This window comes from Anser brachyrhynchus (assembly GCF_964034855.1).
Source record: "Anser brachyrhynchus genome assembly, chromosome: 4".
Lineage (NCBI taxonomy): Eukaryota > Metazoa > Chordata > Aves > Anseriformes > Anatidae > Anser > Anser brachyrhynchus.
Genome location: NC_137698.1, coordinates 11,141,783 through 11,161,456, shown reverse-complemented (window position 1 = coordinate 11,161,456; position 19,674 = coordinate 11,141,783). Strand labels below are relative to the sequence as shown.

The following is a 19,674-nucleotide window of genomic DNA, read 5'->3' as shown; positions in this document are numbered from 1 at the left end:
ACTAGCATGAAATCATGCTCATTGCTACTGTTATGGTTCCTCAAAGGATGTTTAGCATTAATATCAATATGGGTTCAGTTGGTCAACTGTAATATAAATAATAATTTCAATTTAAAGAACAAACCTGTGTGCTACGTGCTTCTACCTTTAACCAGTACTGGCATGAAAAACTTTTTGATATTGCTTAAAAATTGCAGGGATTGTTCTTCTGGACTTTTTCGCTGGAATGCTTTTACTAAGTAATAAAACAATAAAACAAGATATGTTGTACCTTCTCTGAGTTGTTTAATATATCGTTTTGGTCAACCTTGAGTGCCTAGTAATGTCTAAATTTAAAAATGGAATTTAAAAATAAAAGAAAAAGCTCTACATTTGTTTAGACACCATTTCATTATGTTCTTCTGCTCTTAACTTGCCATAATCCTTGATTATCCTTTTGAAAGACAGCTTGTAAAAACAGTTGGACTAGAGATAGTTAAGTCATGTCTCTTGGAATATATGAAAAAGAAAAGAAAACAAATTTTAGTAGTGTCTTGCTGCTATTTTGAGAGATACTTAGCTGCTAACGGATACACATAAGCCCTAAATGAGATTTGCAGTCTTTGGTATTTCACTAGCTCCAACAGTGATTCAAAAATTATTTAATTTTGGGGTTATCTATAACATTGAGCAATAGGTGTTCTCCCACTTTCATTTAATAGAAAAGACAGGGTTTTTTTAAAATTATTTTATTTTTAATATCAGAAAACTGGTTTTACTTTGGGTTTTTGTTATATGTTAACATAAATGCAGACTAAATATGTATCTACACAGGTATCAGATACCATAACCTGATACAATGCATCTGCACACTGCATTTTCATTTCTATGCTTTTGTAGTCTATGGTAATAAATAATTTGGTTATTGAATGTCTACATTTTGTCACCTTGAGGAAAAGAAATAGTTACTATGAAGAAGGCTGGCTAGCAGATCTCTGAGTTAAATGTTGAACGTTAAGATAAAGGGATTAAGATGTTCTGTGCTTGATGTGACTGTAGTGGTCATGTGATGGGCGTTTTCCTTTCGTACAGCACTGCTTGCTGGTTGTATGGAAGTTTCTCCACTTGACAATTCTCACTTTCTGTGTACGGCATTTATAAATGTAATAACAGCATTAACAATGGGTTCTGCATCTCAGAAGAGGTATTCTCATGCTAGCAGTAAGCTAGGGAAAGAATGCAAAAAAAGTCATTGTGTTTCCTGTACACTGTTTCTGAAATAGTGGAAAACAGAATTTAAAGAAATCATTACTCAAGAGTTGAATAAGTGTAAGCTTTGAGTGTGAATAAGAATTGACATCTCTTATGGGGGGAAAATACTTGAAAGAATTAGAAGGAACATAAAAAATTATGGTTGGAAGTGAGGTCAGGAAGGGCTTTTGCTAGTTTGAGGTATACTACTCTTATATTTCTCTGCTTTCTCTACAGCAGATTTCTGTAGCAATCTCTAGCCCCCCAAACAGGTTGATTCATGGCTTCTTGCATGCTGAAATCCAGTGTCCCTTGGTTTAGATTTGAGAGGGCAGCCTAAGGGATGTCTGGGGTGCCAACATATTAAGGGGGGGTCTACTGAATTTTTTCTCTGTGAAATAGACTATGGATCATACCTGTTGTAGTATCATTTGTAGATTTTCAAACAAAATACTAGCTGGAGAATGCGTGTATTATTTTTGATTAGACGTTGGACCTGTGGAGAAGATTATGAATGTCATGATATTATCATGTCAGAAGAAATGCTTACCTGACAGTATGTGATACTACTATTCTATTTTCATCCATTGAGCATAGCAACTTTAGATTGGTAGAGACTAGAGAAAACAATCACCTCCTCTCCTTGTTTTCCATAACTGCCTGTGGTGAGCATAGGAATGGAGAACAATAAGTAGGTGAACTTTCCTAGTGTGGGTTGCCTGCAGCCATGCTACCAGCAGTTTGCTTTGTTCCTCTCAGAGTGGCTGAGAGCAGAGGCTGTCTTCAGCCAGGGCTCCCGCTATGGAGCTGTCTCTGTTTGTGGGTCACCTGCTTGGAGACCGATTGCCATCCTGTGGATGGCTGCAAGTAATGATTGTCCAAACAGGGCTTTACTGAGGCCAAACTGAATGCCATTTCGTGACCACAAATGACACCTGAACAGTGATACTGCTGGACTATAAGCTGGCAGAGTAAAGATGTCTACCTGAGGCATAATCGCTTATTTTATCTTCCAAGAAGCAAATCTTGGAGAGAAAAGTGTAGCACAAAAAAATTAATCTTGAGTTTCTTTTAATTTTAGACACCCCACCCCCTTTAAAAAAAAAAAAAAAAGAATTCCAAAGATTGAATTATATAAGCCTCCCTTACCTGTCTGTGTTTGAAACTTAGCAAACAAAATGAATTACAAAGAGGGAATGGGGACCTAAGCATCTACACCTTACAGTCAGGCTTTCTTCTCTGTCATTGTAACCCTTTACTGCCCATATGAATACTTAAAATTCATGAATTGATTGTTCATGTCTGAATTTGCTGTTTATTCTGAAGTTGTATCTCTTTATGTCTTGGATAAATAGAATAGTAAATCTCTGTTCCGATAATATTGGCAGACAATGCCAAAATATAATGAAAGACAGATAGTGATAACTGTATATCATGCTAAAAATAACATTTATGCTTCACAAAAAGTTATGTTTAAACTTGGGAAAATGCAAAAAGTGTCACTGAACAGGTAAAAAAAATAGTAATACAGACAGCATTACTTCTGTTTTTTTCAGTTAAATGTTCAAGATCCTGTAAAACAGGGAATGGTGACAAATACATGTCCTACTTACATAACAAATACATGGCCTACTTGGCTGGTTATTACATACATTTTCTCACTAGTCCAATGTTAATAGAAAAATTTCCTGTAGCAACTTGAACATATTTTCCAGGTCTGACTCTTCGTTCTGTTGTGTAGAAGAGTTTGGTTAACCCATTTGTCTAAATGCTTATTTTTCTTTTGTTGTTTGTTTTTAATTTAATATATATTAGGATGTTTTGAATAACTTGGGTTCCTGTGAGTTGGATGAAGATGACCTAATGCTTGACTTGGAGTTCGTAGAAGAACAACATCACCATCGTTCTGGTAAGATGGATAAATACTGACTGTCTTCAAGGAGACTATTATTTTAGAAATATGATGAAAATGTGTTCAGTACAATTACTTGGAAATAGCAAAGAGTCATTTTCTTAGAAGGGAAGAGCAGTATGCATTTCTTAGTATGATTTCTAAATGCCTGTGCTGTTTGCAGGAAGATGCTCTCATATACTGCATTCAGTCTTCATATGGGTGGGTTATCAAAGGGAAGACATTTTTATAGATACAGAAGAATTCCATCTGCACAGCACCAAGGGCCGACCCATTTGATTTCCTAGATATTTAGAATGACTTCTGCCACCAGGCAGTTACCATTCTGATATAATTGCAACCTGATTTTGTGTGTGCTAGAATAAAATGCTTCAAATAAAGAAACCTTCCTTGTCTTCAGGCATGAGTTCAATTTGATCCTTTCACTCATGGTTGGTACGTACTCATGGTTGGTTAAGGCACTGTTGCACTGCATTGATTAATCGCAATAGCCAAGGTGAACTTGCAATGTATTCAGAATCATTTTACAATAGAATTACCCAAGTCATAGCACCTGCAGTGGGGGAATCCTGCGTTCCTTTTCCCATAAACAGTAGAAGTCCTTCTAGCTCCAAAGGACTCAAGAGAAGTATAAAGCATGCGAGATTTATACTTAATCAGAGGTAGAGCTCTGAATTTGTACTGTGTTATGATTTGATATATGTTTTTGATACTCTATTATGACAGGGATGCTTATAAGTAGGAATATCTCTGACCCTCTCTTTCACCTGCTTTTTTCTGACCCTTTACTTCTTCATCCACACATGGATATGCCCACACCGCCCATTCATAAAGACTCACGTGGAGGTGGGTTTATGACAGATGTCCCTGCAGGTGTGTACCATTTTCAGTTCTGCTCCCTCCTTTGATGCAAATTTATGCAGCAAATGAGTACAGACAAACCATTGCTGCTTGAATTATGCTCCTGTTTCCATTGTTCTCTGTATGATAATTCTTGAAGTTTGTATTTAACCATTGTGTTATACCATTTTAAACCTGTTTGCACATCTACCTATAGAACAAAACATGGGCTCCATTGCATTTGGTAGAAAGCAGAGTAGCCAGAGAATACGGAGGGCTATAACAGCAATGTGTATGATCATAGTTTCCTAAATTGTCAAGAGCTAGGAAGCTGGAGGGTACAATAACTTAACTGCACAGAAAGGCCCTTTTAAACCAATAATGAATAATGCTGCTAAGTGGTTACAGAAAGTCAACTCATGGGTGAAAAAACATGGGTCAAAAAGCTCCAGAGACCAGCCTTGCTTTTTGTAAGAAATTGTAATGTTTAGACTTGCTTATTCCCAGGGCCTGTTGGAAAAAAATGAACTGGCAGAATCATTTTCCATAAATAAAATTTCCTAACATGTTGTGCTTTGCCTCATGTGCGTTTTCCTCCTTTTTTGATATTTTAAAAGACTGAATTAATGGTGACAGAAAAGTTATGTCCAGTGTATTATTATAAAGGCTTGTACCAGGTTCTGGAATAGCTAGGATCATAATGCCTATTTTACATTATTCTTTGTGGAAAAGTAATTAAGATGGAGATGTGATATGACACATAATCTTTCTACTCTTGGCTCATTATCCAGAGCAAATGAGATGCTTTTAAAATGGAAAGATCTATGTTGGCCTTTGAAGAATGGTAGCCATTTCTGTTCCGAGCAGTAATGTAGAGACGCATTTGTTGCAGTATACACATCATCTTTAAACACAAAGGTGTTTTTCTTAATAGCATTTGCTTGGTGGTTTGTCTGTCTGGTGGTGGTGCTAGCTGCAGAAAATTTAGGATTGGCCTAGTTATCACTTGTTAGTTCAGTTAGAAGAAAGAATTGGAAGAATAGATCCACAGTATAGGGTGACCGAATTTCACCAGATAAAGCTGATGTATTTGTTTATACTGGCTTAGGATCTGGCACAAGATGGTTATATGTGTTCGCTTAAAAGTCATTGTCTTAATCCATATTAAAGTGAAGAGAGAAGAGGCTTGATTTTCAGAGACTTTTAGCAACTTACTACTGAAGTACTTAAAGTCCTGAAGTGAGATGCTGCCATCTAAACATTTTTGACAGGTTGCTGTTCTGACTGCTATATTAAGCTCTGGCCCACTTCCAGGATAAAATCTTTTCAACCAGAATTCTCTTTAGTAATACCATATCAGGCTATTTTTTGTTTGTTTGTTTTGGCCTTGTTTGTTTGTTTGTTTTCCCCCAGTAGCCATCTCCATTGATATGTAAATAGCATTCTTCTGACCTTTTTCAATTCAAATACATTATATTTTCAAGACTTCTTTTTTTTTTTTTTTTTTATGAACAGCTTAATATAGAAGTGATCAAGTGGTCATATGCAAGTTACACAAATAATTAAATACAGAGCTTTAAACCTCTGTAAGGTCATGAGATTGGAAGTGATCAAATTTATGGGTGTGTATATATGAGCTAATGCAGATAACTGAGATACAATATATTTTTTCTGAAAGATCTTTAATCTTGCCCTTTTCATAGAATCATAGAATCACAAGGAGACATGATACACAGATATCATGCTGAAGATAAGCCAATATTAGAATTTTTTATTCTAATAGGATTTATTTAATGCAAGGGGTTATTTTAATTCTTTCAGCATGTAACTCTTCTGAAAACCAGAGTAAATAATTTTCCATGTATTTGCGAGTAGTTGATTTGTTGGGCTTCTTGTAAAAACTTCTTTAAGGCAATGGCTTGCCTGTGGCTTGCTTCACCAAAAATCATTGAAGACAATCCCAGCCATGAAGATTTGTGAACCTCATTTTCCCTGTTGGTATGTACATCATACATAGGTTTCATCCCTGCATTATTGTAAGCTTTATGTATTTAAACAGTTTTGTAGCAATATTCGTTTATATTCATAACAAGTTCCTTAAGTTGCTCTGTATGTGTGACATTCACGTGTATTGTACTGTAGGTGTAGTCAGCTGGAAGTTAATGCAAGTGCTTTTAGGTCTGTTATCAAAATGAGAGTGTTGATTAGTATAAAAATATGACATGAAAATAGAGAAATATGTGCTGCTTTTTGCATGGAAATCTTCACATTATTGTCTTCAGGAAATCAAACTTACCAACACTAATGTGATTGTACTGCAAAAAAAAAATCCTATTATGTTCTACATGCTAATTCTGATAATAACATTTATTAGGTTAGAGCCATCGGTCCTACAGCCATCTTACAATTTACTTGTGCCCCAACACTGCACTTTGTCTCCTTATAAGAAAATCTGTGGGGAATTACTATAATGGGAAATGTTCCAAGAGAAGCTCTGCTTGGTAATTTAACAAATATGTTGAAATATGAAGAGGTGTAATTGGAAAAGAATTCAGTTCTTCAGTTCTTACTGAGGGATAACTAATGAATCAGGCAAGTTCCTATTCTTCAAGAGCCTAAAAAAATCTCTAAAATGACAAATTACATGATTATAAGGGCTAGCATGACATCTTGACTTGAATATCAAAAAATGTTCCTTAGTTAGGAGGCTATATGCAGCAGGCTCTAACATTGAAGCATAGCAATCCCCAAGTGAAATGCCACATTTAGTAAATACAGTTGATGGGTTGGTTAATGGCGAATTGAGAAAGTCTCTCAACTGTCATTAGGAGCCCCAGAGTTTTAAAAATATATTAGTTAAAGCCAGATTTGCAACGATTTCTGTTGTTTATCTGCTGTGGTTGAAAGGAATAGTATTTGTTAGGGCGTATAGTAGTATAGGCTGAGGATACGTCTTTTGATTTTTCTACCAAAGTTGACAGTAAGTTGATAATTTAATGAAACAATTATGATGTGTTGATCTTCTTTAATTTTGGTGACTGATTTTGAATAGAAAATAAAACTCTGCTGGAAGATTTTCTGGGAGAAATGTGTATTAAGGAGTGAATTTTAAAACAGGAGCTAGAAGCCAGTTGACAGGCAAGGGAACATTGCTCCAAAAAGTAGAACTGTGTATTAATTAAAATGTAGAAGTAGAAAGGTAGAAATGTAGAGGCAAAGATCTTTTGCCCCTTCTTTTGTTTGCTTTTGTTTATTTATTTATTTATTTATTTATTACTCCAATTAAATTTGTGCTTGTGTTCTTGTTCTGTTCTCTGGTTGCCCTCCAGCAGCATCCTCATGAATCCTCATGAAATGGAGTTCCTTCAGAAAGGTGCTGTGAACTGTTATGACTACTAGAAATTGAAAACTCTCCCTAGCTTTTTATCTAACCATATGATCGAAGATAAGGAGATCCCTGCAAACCTAGTGTAGATGTTCCTACATTGAATGGAGAATTCTGTGCTCTGCGAGTCTAAGCATGGCTTTACAAGTCTGGAATCCTTAATTTCTGACCTTTCCTTTAGTGAGTTTAGTGTAGTAATTTCCTTCCTTTCCTTTTGTTTTTAAGACTATATTGCTGAGAAAGATAATGTAAAATAGACTTTTTATTATCCCACCTAGCACAATTGCTTTGAAATCTAATAAAATAATATTTATGTATACTTAGTGAGTGGAGAACACTACTGCATACAAATGCAGAATATTAATCAACTTGATTTGCTGAGATTTTTGCATACAGTTCTCTAGCTAGAGTGTTTAAAGCTAAGCATAATATGACATACATGATGAGCCTTGAGAGGGGCTTTTTATTACTCTAAGTAAATTAGACTTTTAAAATATGCTACAGTGTTGATTTCCTGTCGTAAACTAAAGAAGTTAGCAGTTTCTATAGCGGGAAACTATGACCTGTTTATAGAAAGTGACAGCATTAATTTAACCTTACTTATTTTCGTTTTCCCTGGTGAAACATAACTTACAAGTATTGATTACTCAAATATATAATGAATATCTTTATCTTCAGTGATATAAGCAGTGGAGAATTTATTAAAGCAATACACATTCACGTGGATGAGTTGTGTGCTTATGCTGTGCATAGCCTAGTGAAAAAAAGTATTTGGTGTTGTTTGTTTAGCTGTGTTGTTCAAATATGACTGCAGTAAATAGTAGCCTTTTCTAAGAATTCACAAACGCATAGTTATCCAGGGGCTCGTGTAATTTCTTAACTATTTGCCGTAGGTGTCAGAAAACTGGCCCCGCTACATCTTTAGACACAGATATATGTGCACACCTGGGATCTGCAGTGAGCAGCCCATCTGAAGTTGATGGGAGCCCTCACAGTACTGGCTGTTAAGTACACACGCACCACATCTCCACATAGGGCTCCAAAGTATGCAATGGTTGTTCAAGAATGCAATATTGATTAGCTCTGTACCCAGGCTGGCCTGCTGCATCTATCATGTTGCTACTTGAATGCTTGCTGAATAGATTTGAATAATGTAGTTTGGTACAAGTTTTGGAAGAGATTTGTCTTCAGGCAGAGCTTTAGCCATTTTGGATTTAATACCTCAGCCTTATCTATAAAGCAGTGATCCAACATACACGAAAACATGACTTGACATATAACTTCTAAAATGGTGGCAGTGACAGAGATGTGCCTTACATATATATATATTTTTCTTTTATTAGTTGGTATTCAGAAAGAAGGGCCTATTCTTGGTGTAGTTTAGTGTTAATATAACTGTAAAGAATGAGCTTGTGAAGTTCTGATGTTGTAATTTCTCTCTTACAATGTAACATGTTCCTGTAGACCCAATAAAACAAAAAAAGAATTGTTAAATAGATACTCTTTATGTCTAAAATGTAATGCTGCAGGACAATGCTGTTTATCACTAGAATTGTTGAGCAGGAAGAGTCACATCTCAGTGAGATGATTAGAACCAATGGGCTCTACCTGTGATACATATTCTTATCAGATGATCTTTATCTGATGCACACTAGTGAGGTCCAAACCATAGAAGGCTGGGTTGGAGTACTGCATCGCAACACAAATAGTTAGTGTGTTCATAGAAAACAATTATATACATATATCAATTTATATATATAGTTATAGTTATGAATTTGACAGATTCAGTTTTGCAGAATTCTGAGGATAAGGTAGAAACAGCATTTTGGTTTTTGAAATGAATGCACAACATAAACATATTTATTTTAAATGTCAAATTGCTGTCACCATACCAGATCATGATCTATTAGTAACATGTTATTTATTAGCAATGTCTCCAACAAAAATGCAGTGTTCTTGTTTTTGTGGAAAGTAAAGAAAAGTAAATGGAATTTTTATGGTATTTCTTTTAAATCCAGATAGCGTGTAGGCCAACTGCCATCAGTACTCTGCCAAACCTAAGAGCTGATGTAATGACGGAGTGATATGAGGTAGTTGCTGAGTTATTCTAAATGTGACGAACAACCTGTATGAAAATTCTGTGATGGGTTTGGAACTACTCCTGTGTCAATTAATTAAATGCACTAATTATTTTCATTAATTCTCATGGAGGATAGGATTGCTCATCTGAACTTTCAGTTCAGATTGTTCTCTTTGGTTTTATTTGTTTGTTTGATTATTTGTTTGTTTGTTTTTGACCAAGAGTGGAGGAATTGCAGATGTTATTAAAAAGTACAGAAAAATTCAATGCAGGTAGTAGGTCATTAGCAGAGATAGTTACAAACTGTAAACTATAAATAAATGTGCTTGATAGTGAATGTGAAGCATCTTCTAAATATAATAAAGGAATAGAAAAATATGCTGTTCATCTTGTCTACAAAACCCCAACTGCCTGCTCCTTGGCTACTGTGCATCAGCTCTGATTCACTGAAACCAACAGCAATAGCTAAGCATTTTGCTTTGAACGTGGAAGGTTACAGTGTGCCTTTGAGGCCAGTCCTCAGCCAAGTGAAGGGTCAGAAGCCTGAAGTCATCACTGTTTGCTGTGAAGGAGTGTGGGCAGTGAGCTCTGGCACTGCCTCAGCTGCTGTCTCATTAGCTGCTGTCTTACTGGTGCTTGACACCAGCACAGAATCTCAGAGGGGGCAAATATCACTTGTTGGATGTTTTCCCAAAGATTGATAGTGAAGCAGATGTACCGCTCCCAAGGAGAAGTTACTGTCTCTGAGTGTCTGACAAAGGGCTTCGTGTAATCCATTCTTGTTTGTGCTTTTAAGGAAAGCAAATTGTGCAGCGTTTTAAATCTGTGTTTTAAATATAGAATAGGAAATGTTCTTTCTCCCTGTCTTTCCCTCTGTCTCTATATTCATGGATATACCACTGGCAACAAATTATCTCTCAGTGTATAAAAACAGTGACGTATTTTGATTTTTAATCAGAACTGGGTACCCAAAACCTTGAGATCTTTTGAAAGCTTCATCATTCTCTAATGCCACCCTTTAGAGATGTATACATTGCATAACAGGTTAAACTAGGACACCATCATTTCCATTTTCTGCTTGCAATTCCTGTGTGTAATAATATTGTAGTTTATATTTACAGGTTTTGAACAAAATAAAAATGGTGAGAGTAAATTAACAAAGACCTCTGCATCTCTGATAAAATTAGGTTCTTGGGTTATTTAACTTAGTAGCACTTTCCATTGTCATGAGAGATTTTAGACAAGATGGTAATAAAAAGATAATCAGTACTAATAATGAACATGACAAAAAATAATAGGTGACTTCACTTCATTCATTATATCATTATACAGATAGCCTAATTAAAAGGGCAAGTTCTTGTTAGTTTTTAATTTTGCAAGGGAAGAACACCCTGAATAGAAGCATGCTATTTGTCCATGAAACTTCTGAAGGGAGTGTAGCATTACAAGAGAGTCAGGACTTCAGTCTGCTGGATGACGCATGTAACATCGAACGTTCAGCTTTCAGCATAGCTTACGTGTATGTAGTGGAGAGTTGCATCCTGCTATTTGAGAAAAGACTGCAACTAGTTTCTCCATAGCTAGATAAGTTAGAGGGATTTTTGTATTTTTTGGAACAACCTTTTCTACAAAGCTGTCTATACATTTTGCCCTGAAGCATTGTTTAATAAATCTGACACAATAATGGAGTAACTTCAGGTCTCCAGGGAAATAAAATAAAACTTGTCTTCTAAACTTCTTTAACTGTGATCTATAGCTTCTGAAGGAGCACCAGGCACATAGGAAATGGATTTTATGGGCTTTGCAATGAAAGAGTAGGTAGTATTATCAAATTAGAAGGGCATATTTGTGTTAGTCAAAAATAACCATTACATGTTTGTGGCTAATGGTGTTATTAGGAGTCTTAAAGCTTAAGTTACTGACAGTAAGGAGGGGAAGAAAAAAGCACTAGAGAAGAAGTTAGTACTAAATTGGAATGCAACTAGATAGAAATCATAGACTAGGATAAAGTTAGTCTACCATCATCCTGGAGCACCCTCATCCATGTTCTGGAAAAAAATGCTGAATTGAGAGTCCTGTTTGTGTTCCATTATTTATGTAAATTAATGAAGTCATATCGTGCAATTTTAATTGAGGAAAAAATCACAGCATAAAAGTACTGTCAATTTAACATTATCCTAAAACTCTTTCAGTGTGTTTCATCTGAATGTTGAGGTGCAAATGTGCCTAGTTCTATGGGAGGCATATAGGCATAGGCATTTAGCTGTGCTTCTGAGATATTATAGATAATTGGCCTGTGCTGAGCATTTATAGATCATTGAAAATATTCAGTTTCCTGAAGAAATAGTATTTTTCATTCTTTATTTTTCTTTTTTTTTTCTTTTTTTTTTTTCCTTCTGTGTAAAGAGGGGTAAACAACTGATATTTTCAAGTAATGAATGTAAGTTAAGTTCCTTTCTAGCTCATACAAATTTTAATAATGGTATGCGCTTGTAAATAATATTCACCTAAATGGAACAGTTAGAAGATCATCATCACAGAAATCACACAGAAACCACACCAATAATTTAGATTCCAAGAGCTTTTTGCTTCATAAATAGACAAGAAAGGTGAAAGAGCAGAGTACTGAACTCCAGGGTCATGAAAGAATACTCTGAGTGAGATGCATTTGCATGGTTATCATGAAGCAATTAGAATCAGAATCTGTATCTCAATTTCCTGCTCTTTCATAATTACAGTGTGAGATTTAGTTACAAATCCTTATTCATATTGCTATGCTTAGCCATCATTTATTGAAAGAACCAGGAAAGTAATTAAATTAGTCATACTGCCTTCCTTCGTTCCTTTGATTTTATACATATATTGAGATGAAACATCTTCCTTAATAGTATCTGCAGGCAGAAAATAAATGCAATAATAAACATGATGACAAATCAAAGCACACTGTCTTATTTAAAGCAATTCTACATTTTTAGATGGTAAAGTGTAAGCAGTATGTTAAGTGCTGTTTTTTCTGTCCCGCTTTGTAAGTTTACAAAGAATGACTCTTGCCAAAATAGAAATGTGATGAGAACTTAACAGAAGAACACAGTTTTCTTCTTCTCCTTCTTTTTTTTTTTTTTTTTTGGTATAGTCCTGTACCACATCCCTCAGCCAGTGCTGCTGTGTGCCTGTGCAAGAAGCAGTGCGGGCACGCGTGACACATCTGAAAATCCAAAGGCATTTCTTTGGGGCATTTCAGTGTTTTACATGCTGAGTTCCTCTTACAGTACAAAGTCTTCAGGAAAAACACAAACAAGACAACAAACAAGAAAACCTCCCAACTTTTCAGAAATAGTGTCAGGTGGTTTTATTCATTTATTTGTTTGGTATTTTATTTATTTATTTATTTATTTTCACATGGTAACTGCTGAATCTGCAAGGGTGAGAAATCAGAAAATTGACAGTAAATAAGTGTAGTCCTTTTTGGTTGCAGGAAGGGTAACATACTCATTCTTTTTTTTCCTGTTGGAATATTTTCAGCCCTGAAAACACAATTCATAAACTTTTTTTAGAACTTAAGATTAAAGGAGTATCTTTACAAATGTTATTGAAACTGCAGAGGCAATAAGACCAGAGAAATCTCCATGAAAAAAGTGCTAGTGGCAAAATTCTCTTTATTATAATCACTGTGATTTTGCTGACTGTCAAAAGCCCGGGTAACATGATTAACCTGTTGAAGATCTTCCTGACTTGACCAATTGTTTTTCTCACAGTTCTTCTTTATATATATAAAAAAAGCAATTTACCATAAAAATACACTTATTTGGAGGTTGAAAATGAGGCAGTAGATAAAATGAAAATACAGCTGTGTTGTAATATTATTTTTGTGCTTTTTCCCCTAAACTGCTAATTTCACAGAAAATAGTTTTGACAACTCTCTGTATTTCTAATACATTTTTTCCATGAATAAAACATGGAATAATTTTAAGGCTCAATTTCATTGTTTTCTTCCATACTCCATCTTTTTTTTCTTTGACTCTATTTGGATATAGAGGTAGAAGGAAAAATGGTGCAGGAAAATCTCACCTTGAAGTTCTGGGAAAAATAGCATAGTATGGAATGAAGTTGTTTTAAATTTGGTTTAGAATGATATACAGCAAGTGACTTCAAAGAATTTACCAAACTCTCCTGGCCTTCAGATATCAGCAGAAGTATTCCATGCCTCTAGTCTGAAAAGAAGTCAACAAGTTGAATGAAATCCAGGAATATGTTCTTCAGACTGCAGAGATCATAAGTAGGAGCTAGCTGTAATACAAGCATGCTTGCTAGCTTTGTGTGCTGCTCTCCCCACAGCAAAGGGAATATGGATAACAAGTGATGGAGAGGTGTGTTGCATGGTATATCTAGTCTCACAATATTCTTCACGCTTACATAACCTGCTAGAAAAGTTCCTGAGGATTTCTCCTCCTGGAATTCCAGAATAATGAGCCATTGAATCAGCTCATGGTGAATGGAGTTAAATCCAGTTGGGGGCTGGTCACTAGTGGAGTCCCCCAGGGCTCAGTACTGGGGTTAGTTCTCTTTAATATCTTTATCGATGATCTGGATGAGGGGATAGAGTGTACCCTCAGTAAGTTTGCAGACGACACCAAGTTAGGTGCGTGTGTCGATCTGCTCGAGGGAAGGAAGGCTCTGCAGGAGGATCTGGATAGGCTGAACCAATGCGCTGAGGCCAACTGTATGGAGTTCAACAAGGCCAAGTGCTGGCTTCTCTACCTGGGGCACAGCAACCCCAAGCAGCACTACAGGCTGGGAGATGAGTGGTTGGAAAGCTGCCTGGCAGAGAGGGACCTGGGAATACTGGTTAATAGTTGGCTGAATATGAGCCAGCAGTGTGCTCAGGTGGCCAAGAAGGCCAACAGCATCCTGGCCTGTATAAGAAGCAGTGTGGCCAGCAGGGCTAGGGAGGTGATTGTCCCCCTTTACTCGGCTCTGGTGAGGCCGCACCTCGAGTACTGTGTTCAGCTTTGGGCCCCTCACTACAAGAAGGACATGGAGGTGCTTGAGCAAGTCCAGAGAAGGGCAACGAAGCTGGTGAGGGGTCTGGAGAACAAGTCTTAGGAGGAGCGGCTGAGGGAGCTGGGATTGTTCAGCCTGGAGAAGAAGAGGCTCAGGGGATACCGTATCGCACTCTACAGGTACCTTAAAGGAGGCTGTAGCGAGGTGGGGGTTGGTCTGTTCTCCCACGTGCCTGGTGACAGGACGAGGGGGAATGGGCTAAAGTTGCGCCAGGGGAGGTTTAGGTTGGATATTAGGAAGAATTTCTTTACTGAAAAGAGTTGTTAGGCATTGGAATAGGCTGCCCAGGGAGGTGGTGGAGTCACCATCCCTGGAGGTCTTTAAAAGACCTTTAGATTTAGAGCTTAGTGATATGGTTTAATGGAGGACTTGTTAGCGTTAGGGCAGAGGTTGGACTCGGTGATCTTGGAGGTCTCTTCCAACCTAGATGATTCTGTGATTCTGTGAGCTCAGTGGCAGGTGCTAGAAGGGTGACAGTGAGAACACGGTGGGGCCAGAAGAGCTGACTGAAAAGGCTGAACTTTCTTCCAGTGTGAGAATTTGTATTTCCAAGATCTTGAATCTGCAAAAAAAAAAAAAAAAAGAAGACACTTTTGGTCATGTAACATTCTTCTTAATACAAGTGAGGTTGTTTTGCTTTTATCCCCCTCTAACTCATATGTAGCATGTCATTTCTCTCATTTCTTAACCAGCTTTCTGTCCTTTTTTTGGAATATGCAGAGCATCTTCTCATAGATGTGAATTGGATTTATTATGATAGCTACATTAGCCTCTAAATTGAGTTTCTTCTTTTATAGATGCAGTTCATCTTAGAGGTGTCATACAAAAATCTTATTTCTTCATCTTTAGTCTTTCTCTTGACCTAGTTCTGTTTGCTTTGTATTAAAAAGAAATGTGTTTTAATGAGCATCTTTCTGCTCTACATTCTTGTTCAAGTTGCATATTGAGGTATGATACAGACAACCTGTATCTTTCAACCTTCCGTTAGTTCTTCATTTCAGGTAAAAGTGTATTCATTAAATACTCTCTTTTGAAGCTGTAAGTCAATGACTGTAATTCTTGCTGCTGTGTAAGCTTAAAAGTCTACACAACTGAGACATTAGCTAAGTTTGCAAAATTTTTACTGATACAATAATGGAGAATCCTATCTCCCAGTAGACTATTTTGTTTCTTGTATTGTGGAATAGATTCACCATGATTATTTAATAAAGCTAGTTGTATTTATAAATTATAGGTTAGGCATGCTGGAGTTGGCAGAACCCCTTGGAGATCAGCCTCCATTCTAATTATGTGTAGGAATGAACTGTCTGTATATTTATTGCTGCTAAAATATATTTGAAATTTTGGTATCTCATCAGTATTTAGGTCACTGTGTTTGCTGTTTCATTCATATTCCTATCTGTATCCAGGATGATTCAACATGTTTTACATTTACCATTTGTACTTTTATTTATTATTTTTTATAAGTTCATTATAAATTCAGATCTCTTCTATGTCCTTAGTCATTTAGTATATATGCGTGTTCACTGTTTTATGGGAAAAATGTTACTGTTGTATCACAGAATATGTAGAAAAAACTGCATCTTTCCTTTGGGAAACAGTCATTATTCTGTGCTGAACAGAATTTGCTTTGAAAGCTTCTTAGTGGGGCATTAAGCATGTATTAAGCCTAAGACACGTAACCATCTATCTCAAGTCAGTGGGATCATACTACTTAGATTTAAGCTTGTTCATAAGTGTCCTTGGCCTAATAGCTTGGATTCATATCAGATAGTGACCCCTGCGAGACAGAATCTTGTAGCTATTTAGTTGCCATTATTTGTTTTAAATACAATGATGATGTGGCTAAAACTACGAGTACGGTATTGCTAATAGGTATGATGCAAGACCAAACTGTGTTGTCTGGCTGAGGAAGGTATGGTTACAGATAGCTAATATATGCACTAAGTTTTGATGAATTTTGGTAGTAATAGCAGCACAGGTTAGAAGAACAAAAGGTAGTATTAAGTGATTAATTATTATTTTCCCCAAAATAAATTTAATGATGCCATCCAGCTGCTTAATTTCATGTAGTTTCCAGGCATGGAAATAAAAAAAAAAATCCAGGAGATACTACAATTGTTTGTTGTTCTACATATTGCAAGGTAAATTGAAGTTGATAGGGAAACACGGTATGCTTATTTAAATTAAAATGTTAATATCTTTTCAAGAAAAAAAATCCTTGTGAAGGTGGGCATTAGTCTTTACAAACGCTGCTGTTTTCCCAAAACAATAAGAGAAACAGTCCTGGCTCATTCTTAATCATCCAAGCAATGTAATAGGTAATATAAACATTTTACTCCTAATAAATATTTTTTAAGAGGATTTTTTTTTTTAATCACTGCTAGTTTTCTACACTCAGTAGTCTGAAGAGACTTTGAAAACATTTATGTAGGGGGAAAGAGAAAACTCTCAACAAAAATAACTTATTTAAGGTTCATTTAGATGAAGTTCATTTAAAATCTCAGCATGCCTTTTAACCTGCTAGGTTCCTGTTTAAGAAGTGAAGTGAGATTGGTTCTTTAATAAAGCAGAAACTCTTAGAAGGAGATTAGCTCCCTCGCTATCTCTCTTCTTAAATAAATTCATTTTGTTTCTCTTCCATGAATACAGTGTCTGAATATTCTCTGTCTAACAGGAGAAATTGTTAGGCCGCATGTCAGTTCTTTTCATGGTCAGTTCCACTGATACTGCTTCAACTCAGTCTAGAAGGTGCTGCAGTCTAGGTTTCATATGAACGGAAGCATTGTCCTTCTTTCTAGCCTTGATCACATAAGCAGGCTCGTACAAATCTGAGTTAGTCTGAGTGGAGGAATCCTAAGGAAGATACTTGATTTTCTCCTTCTAAACCAAAGAGCATGATGTGGTTTTGTTCTGATATATATATTTAATTTAATTATTAAATGCTCTTTAATTTAATTATTTAATTTAATTATTAAAATGCTCTATTTAACTGTAGACAAGTTCTTGGCAGACCTAAAAAAGCACTAAACCACAGAGCTTGCCCATACCCTAACCACAGACCTGACACCCACAGAACACCAAAGCTTCTCATTAAACCTTTGCTAATCCCTAACCCAGAAAGGTGAGCCCTAGTCCCATGGGAACAAGAAAGTTGACAGATCTACCTCAGGATCTCCTGAACTTGACTGTGGAAGTGACTGTGAGGTCACTTCTGTCTCTGCAGTAGATAGGGCGGCAACAGGAACGTGTCACAGAAAGGGACTGCGAGGTAGCTGACAGGTCGCCCTTGACTCACACCTGGGATCTGTACTTTTCAGGTTATTTTGAAAGAGCTTTTGTGTTGTAAAGTCAAATCAGAATTTCTGGAAAAGCAATTCTGTCAACAGGGGGGGGCCATATATACTGACTTCTAATGGCACCTTACCAGGAGGTAAGCCTGAGTACGTGGTCTGTGCCAGTAAGTGCTTTAACCTCTGCTCCTTGCCCTGCTGGTTAGGGAACAAGTAATCACCTCATTGATGGAGATGTTGCATACCGATTAAAGTGGTTTTATGGAGTTATGGAGCACTCACTGTTTAAAAATCAGTTGTTGTGATTTGGCAAAACATCAAAATACTGTCTGTATTTTCTTTATCTGATAAGTATGCTGCAGTGCATTCCTACATGCAGTAAATGGTGTGCGTATGGATGCAGAAATAAAGTGGCTTAGATAAAGCCTGTTTACGGGAGAAGTAAATCTGTGAAGCCATTGTTCTTTTGATTGTCAAGACTGTGGTGAGCTATAATTTCTCATGTGCTGCTGCAGGTTTTCATACTCCACTCAGTATGCAGCCAGACTTGGCCTTCTGCTTTTTAACAAACTCAGTGTTTTTTTGTTGTTTGTTTGTTTGTTTTCGTGTGCTTTTTTTTTCTTGCTATTCATATGTAACATTCTATGTAGTATAGCTGTCCGGATTGCAAGAATAAACTGATAACTTTTCACACCTTTTTAGTTTACCTAAGTATTTTAAAAATAATAGCCAGTGTGTTACTTGAGCAGAGGACAGGAGTTAGAAATATTTATCCGATATTTGCAGTGTTCCACCTTGGAATATAGCATAGTAACTTAAAAGGTGTAATTGCTATTTCCCCAGCAAATAGCATAGGAAGAATTACACTATCTTGTACACACTCAGCCTGTTTCCTGTATTTTTTTTTTTTTTTGAAAATCCTTTTTCCTAACTGGGATTTATTCTGAAAAAATATCATGTATTATCCTGAGAAGACTTACGTTCATGTGAGATAGTATTACAGAAACAAACCATCTTGTAGGCTGAAAACACTGCAAAGTCTTTATTTTCTTAATTCTTCAGGTGGCAGCAAAGCAACGCTGCTGAGTCACTACTGATTGATTATTGCTTGTACATTTTATCACTTGAAAATGGGAACAAAAGCAGTTCACATACTCTGTGGGTGACACAACCCACATTTTTAAAAGGATGTTCTCGTTCACCATGTCAGAGTCTTTTAGAATTCCTAATTGAGAAGTAACCTTAAATTTCACTCATCTTACAAGGAGTAAGTTTTCTTGTGTTGATACAAAAAATGGGATTTTGTGGTTGCGATCTAAGGATCTCTTAATGCCCCTATCATGTGCTGAATACTTGGGATGTAGTTTGGAAGGGAAAATGATATTAAATACATTATTTATATTTGATGACGTTTTTCAACATTTTTGGTTAAAAAATCTCAGATTGGTAAGGTAGTCATAAACTTTCTTATGTGCATATTGGCTTTGAGAGCAGCAAAAATGTGTTATCAATAGAATTTTAATAGCAGATCTGCTTTAAATAAATATTTTTTGTTAGGAATTTGGTTTTACTTTCCAAATAAATGCAGAATTACATTTTGCTTTTCAAAATATACTTGGCAAATACATTGGTAAAGACCTAATTTTCCTCCATTTTTCAAATGCAAAATCGCTTAATTATATTATTGTTTCATACTGTCCTCCGTGGTCTGTTGCCTAGTGATTTATGATATTAGAGTTGATTCAAAACTAATGAAACAGGAGAGGTTCAAGAATTACCTGAATTTCACAGGTTTGTGTTTTTTTAGTGTAGGCTAGCCAGTTTCCTGAGAGATGTATTATTTTACATAAACTAAAACAAATGGATGCCAGAT

At 36.2% G+C, this 19,674-nt stretch overlaps 1 protein-coding gene across 10 annotated transcripts in view; it reads left to right on the top strand.

Moving 5' to 3' along the window:
• CCSER1 (coiled-coil serine rich protein 1) overlaps window positions 1–19,674 on the top strand; it is a 735,108-nt gene that overhangs the window by 187,071 nt on the left and 528,363 nt on the right. For all 10 annotated transcript variants that reach the window (XR_013950287.1, XR_013950288.1, XM_080589527.1 and 7 more), the window contains one exon: window positions 3,046–3,139. Coding sequence is in view for 8 of the 10 variants with exons in the window: in XM_080589527.1 (XP_080445653.1) it covers window positions 3,046–3,139 (94 nt within the window). In the remaining 2 variants the exon portion in view is untranslated. The remainder of the gene's footprint in view (window positions 1–3,045; window positions 3,140–19,674) is intronic.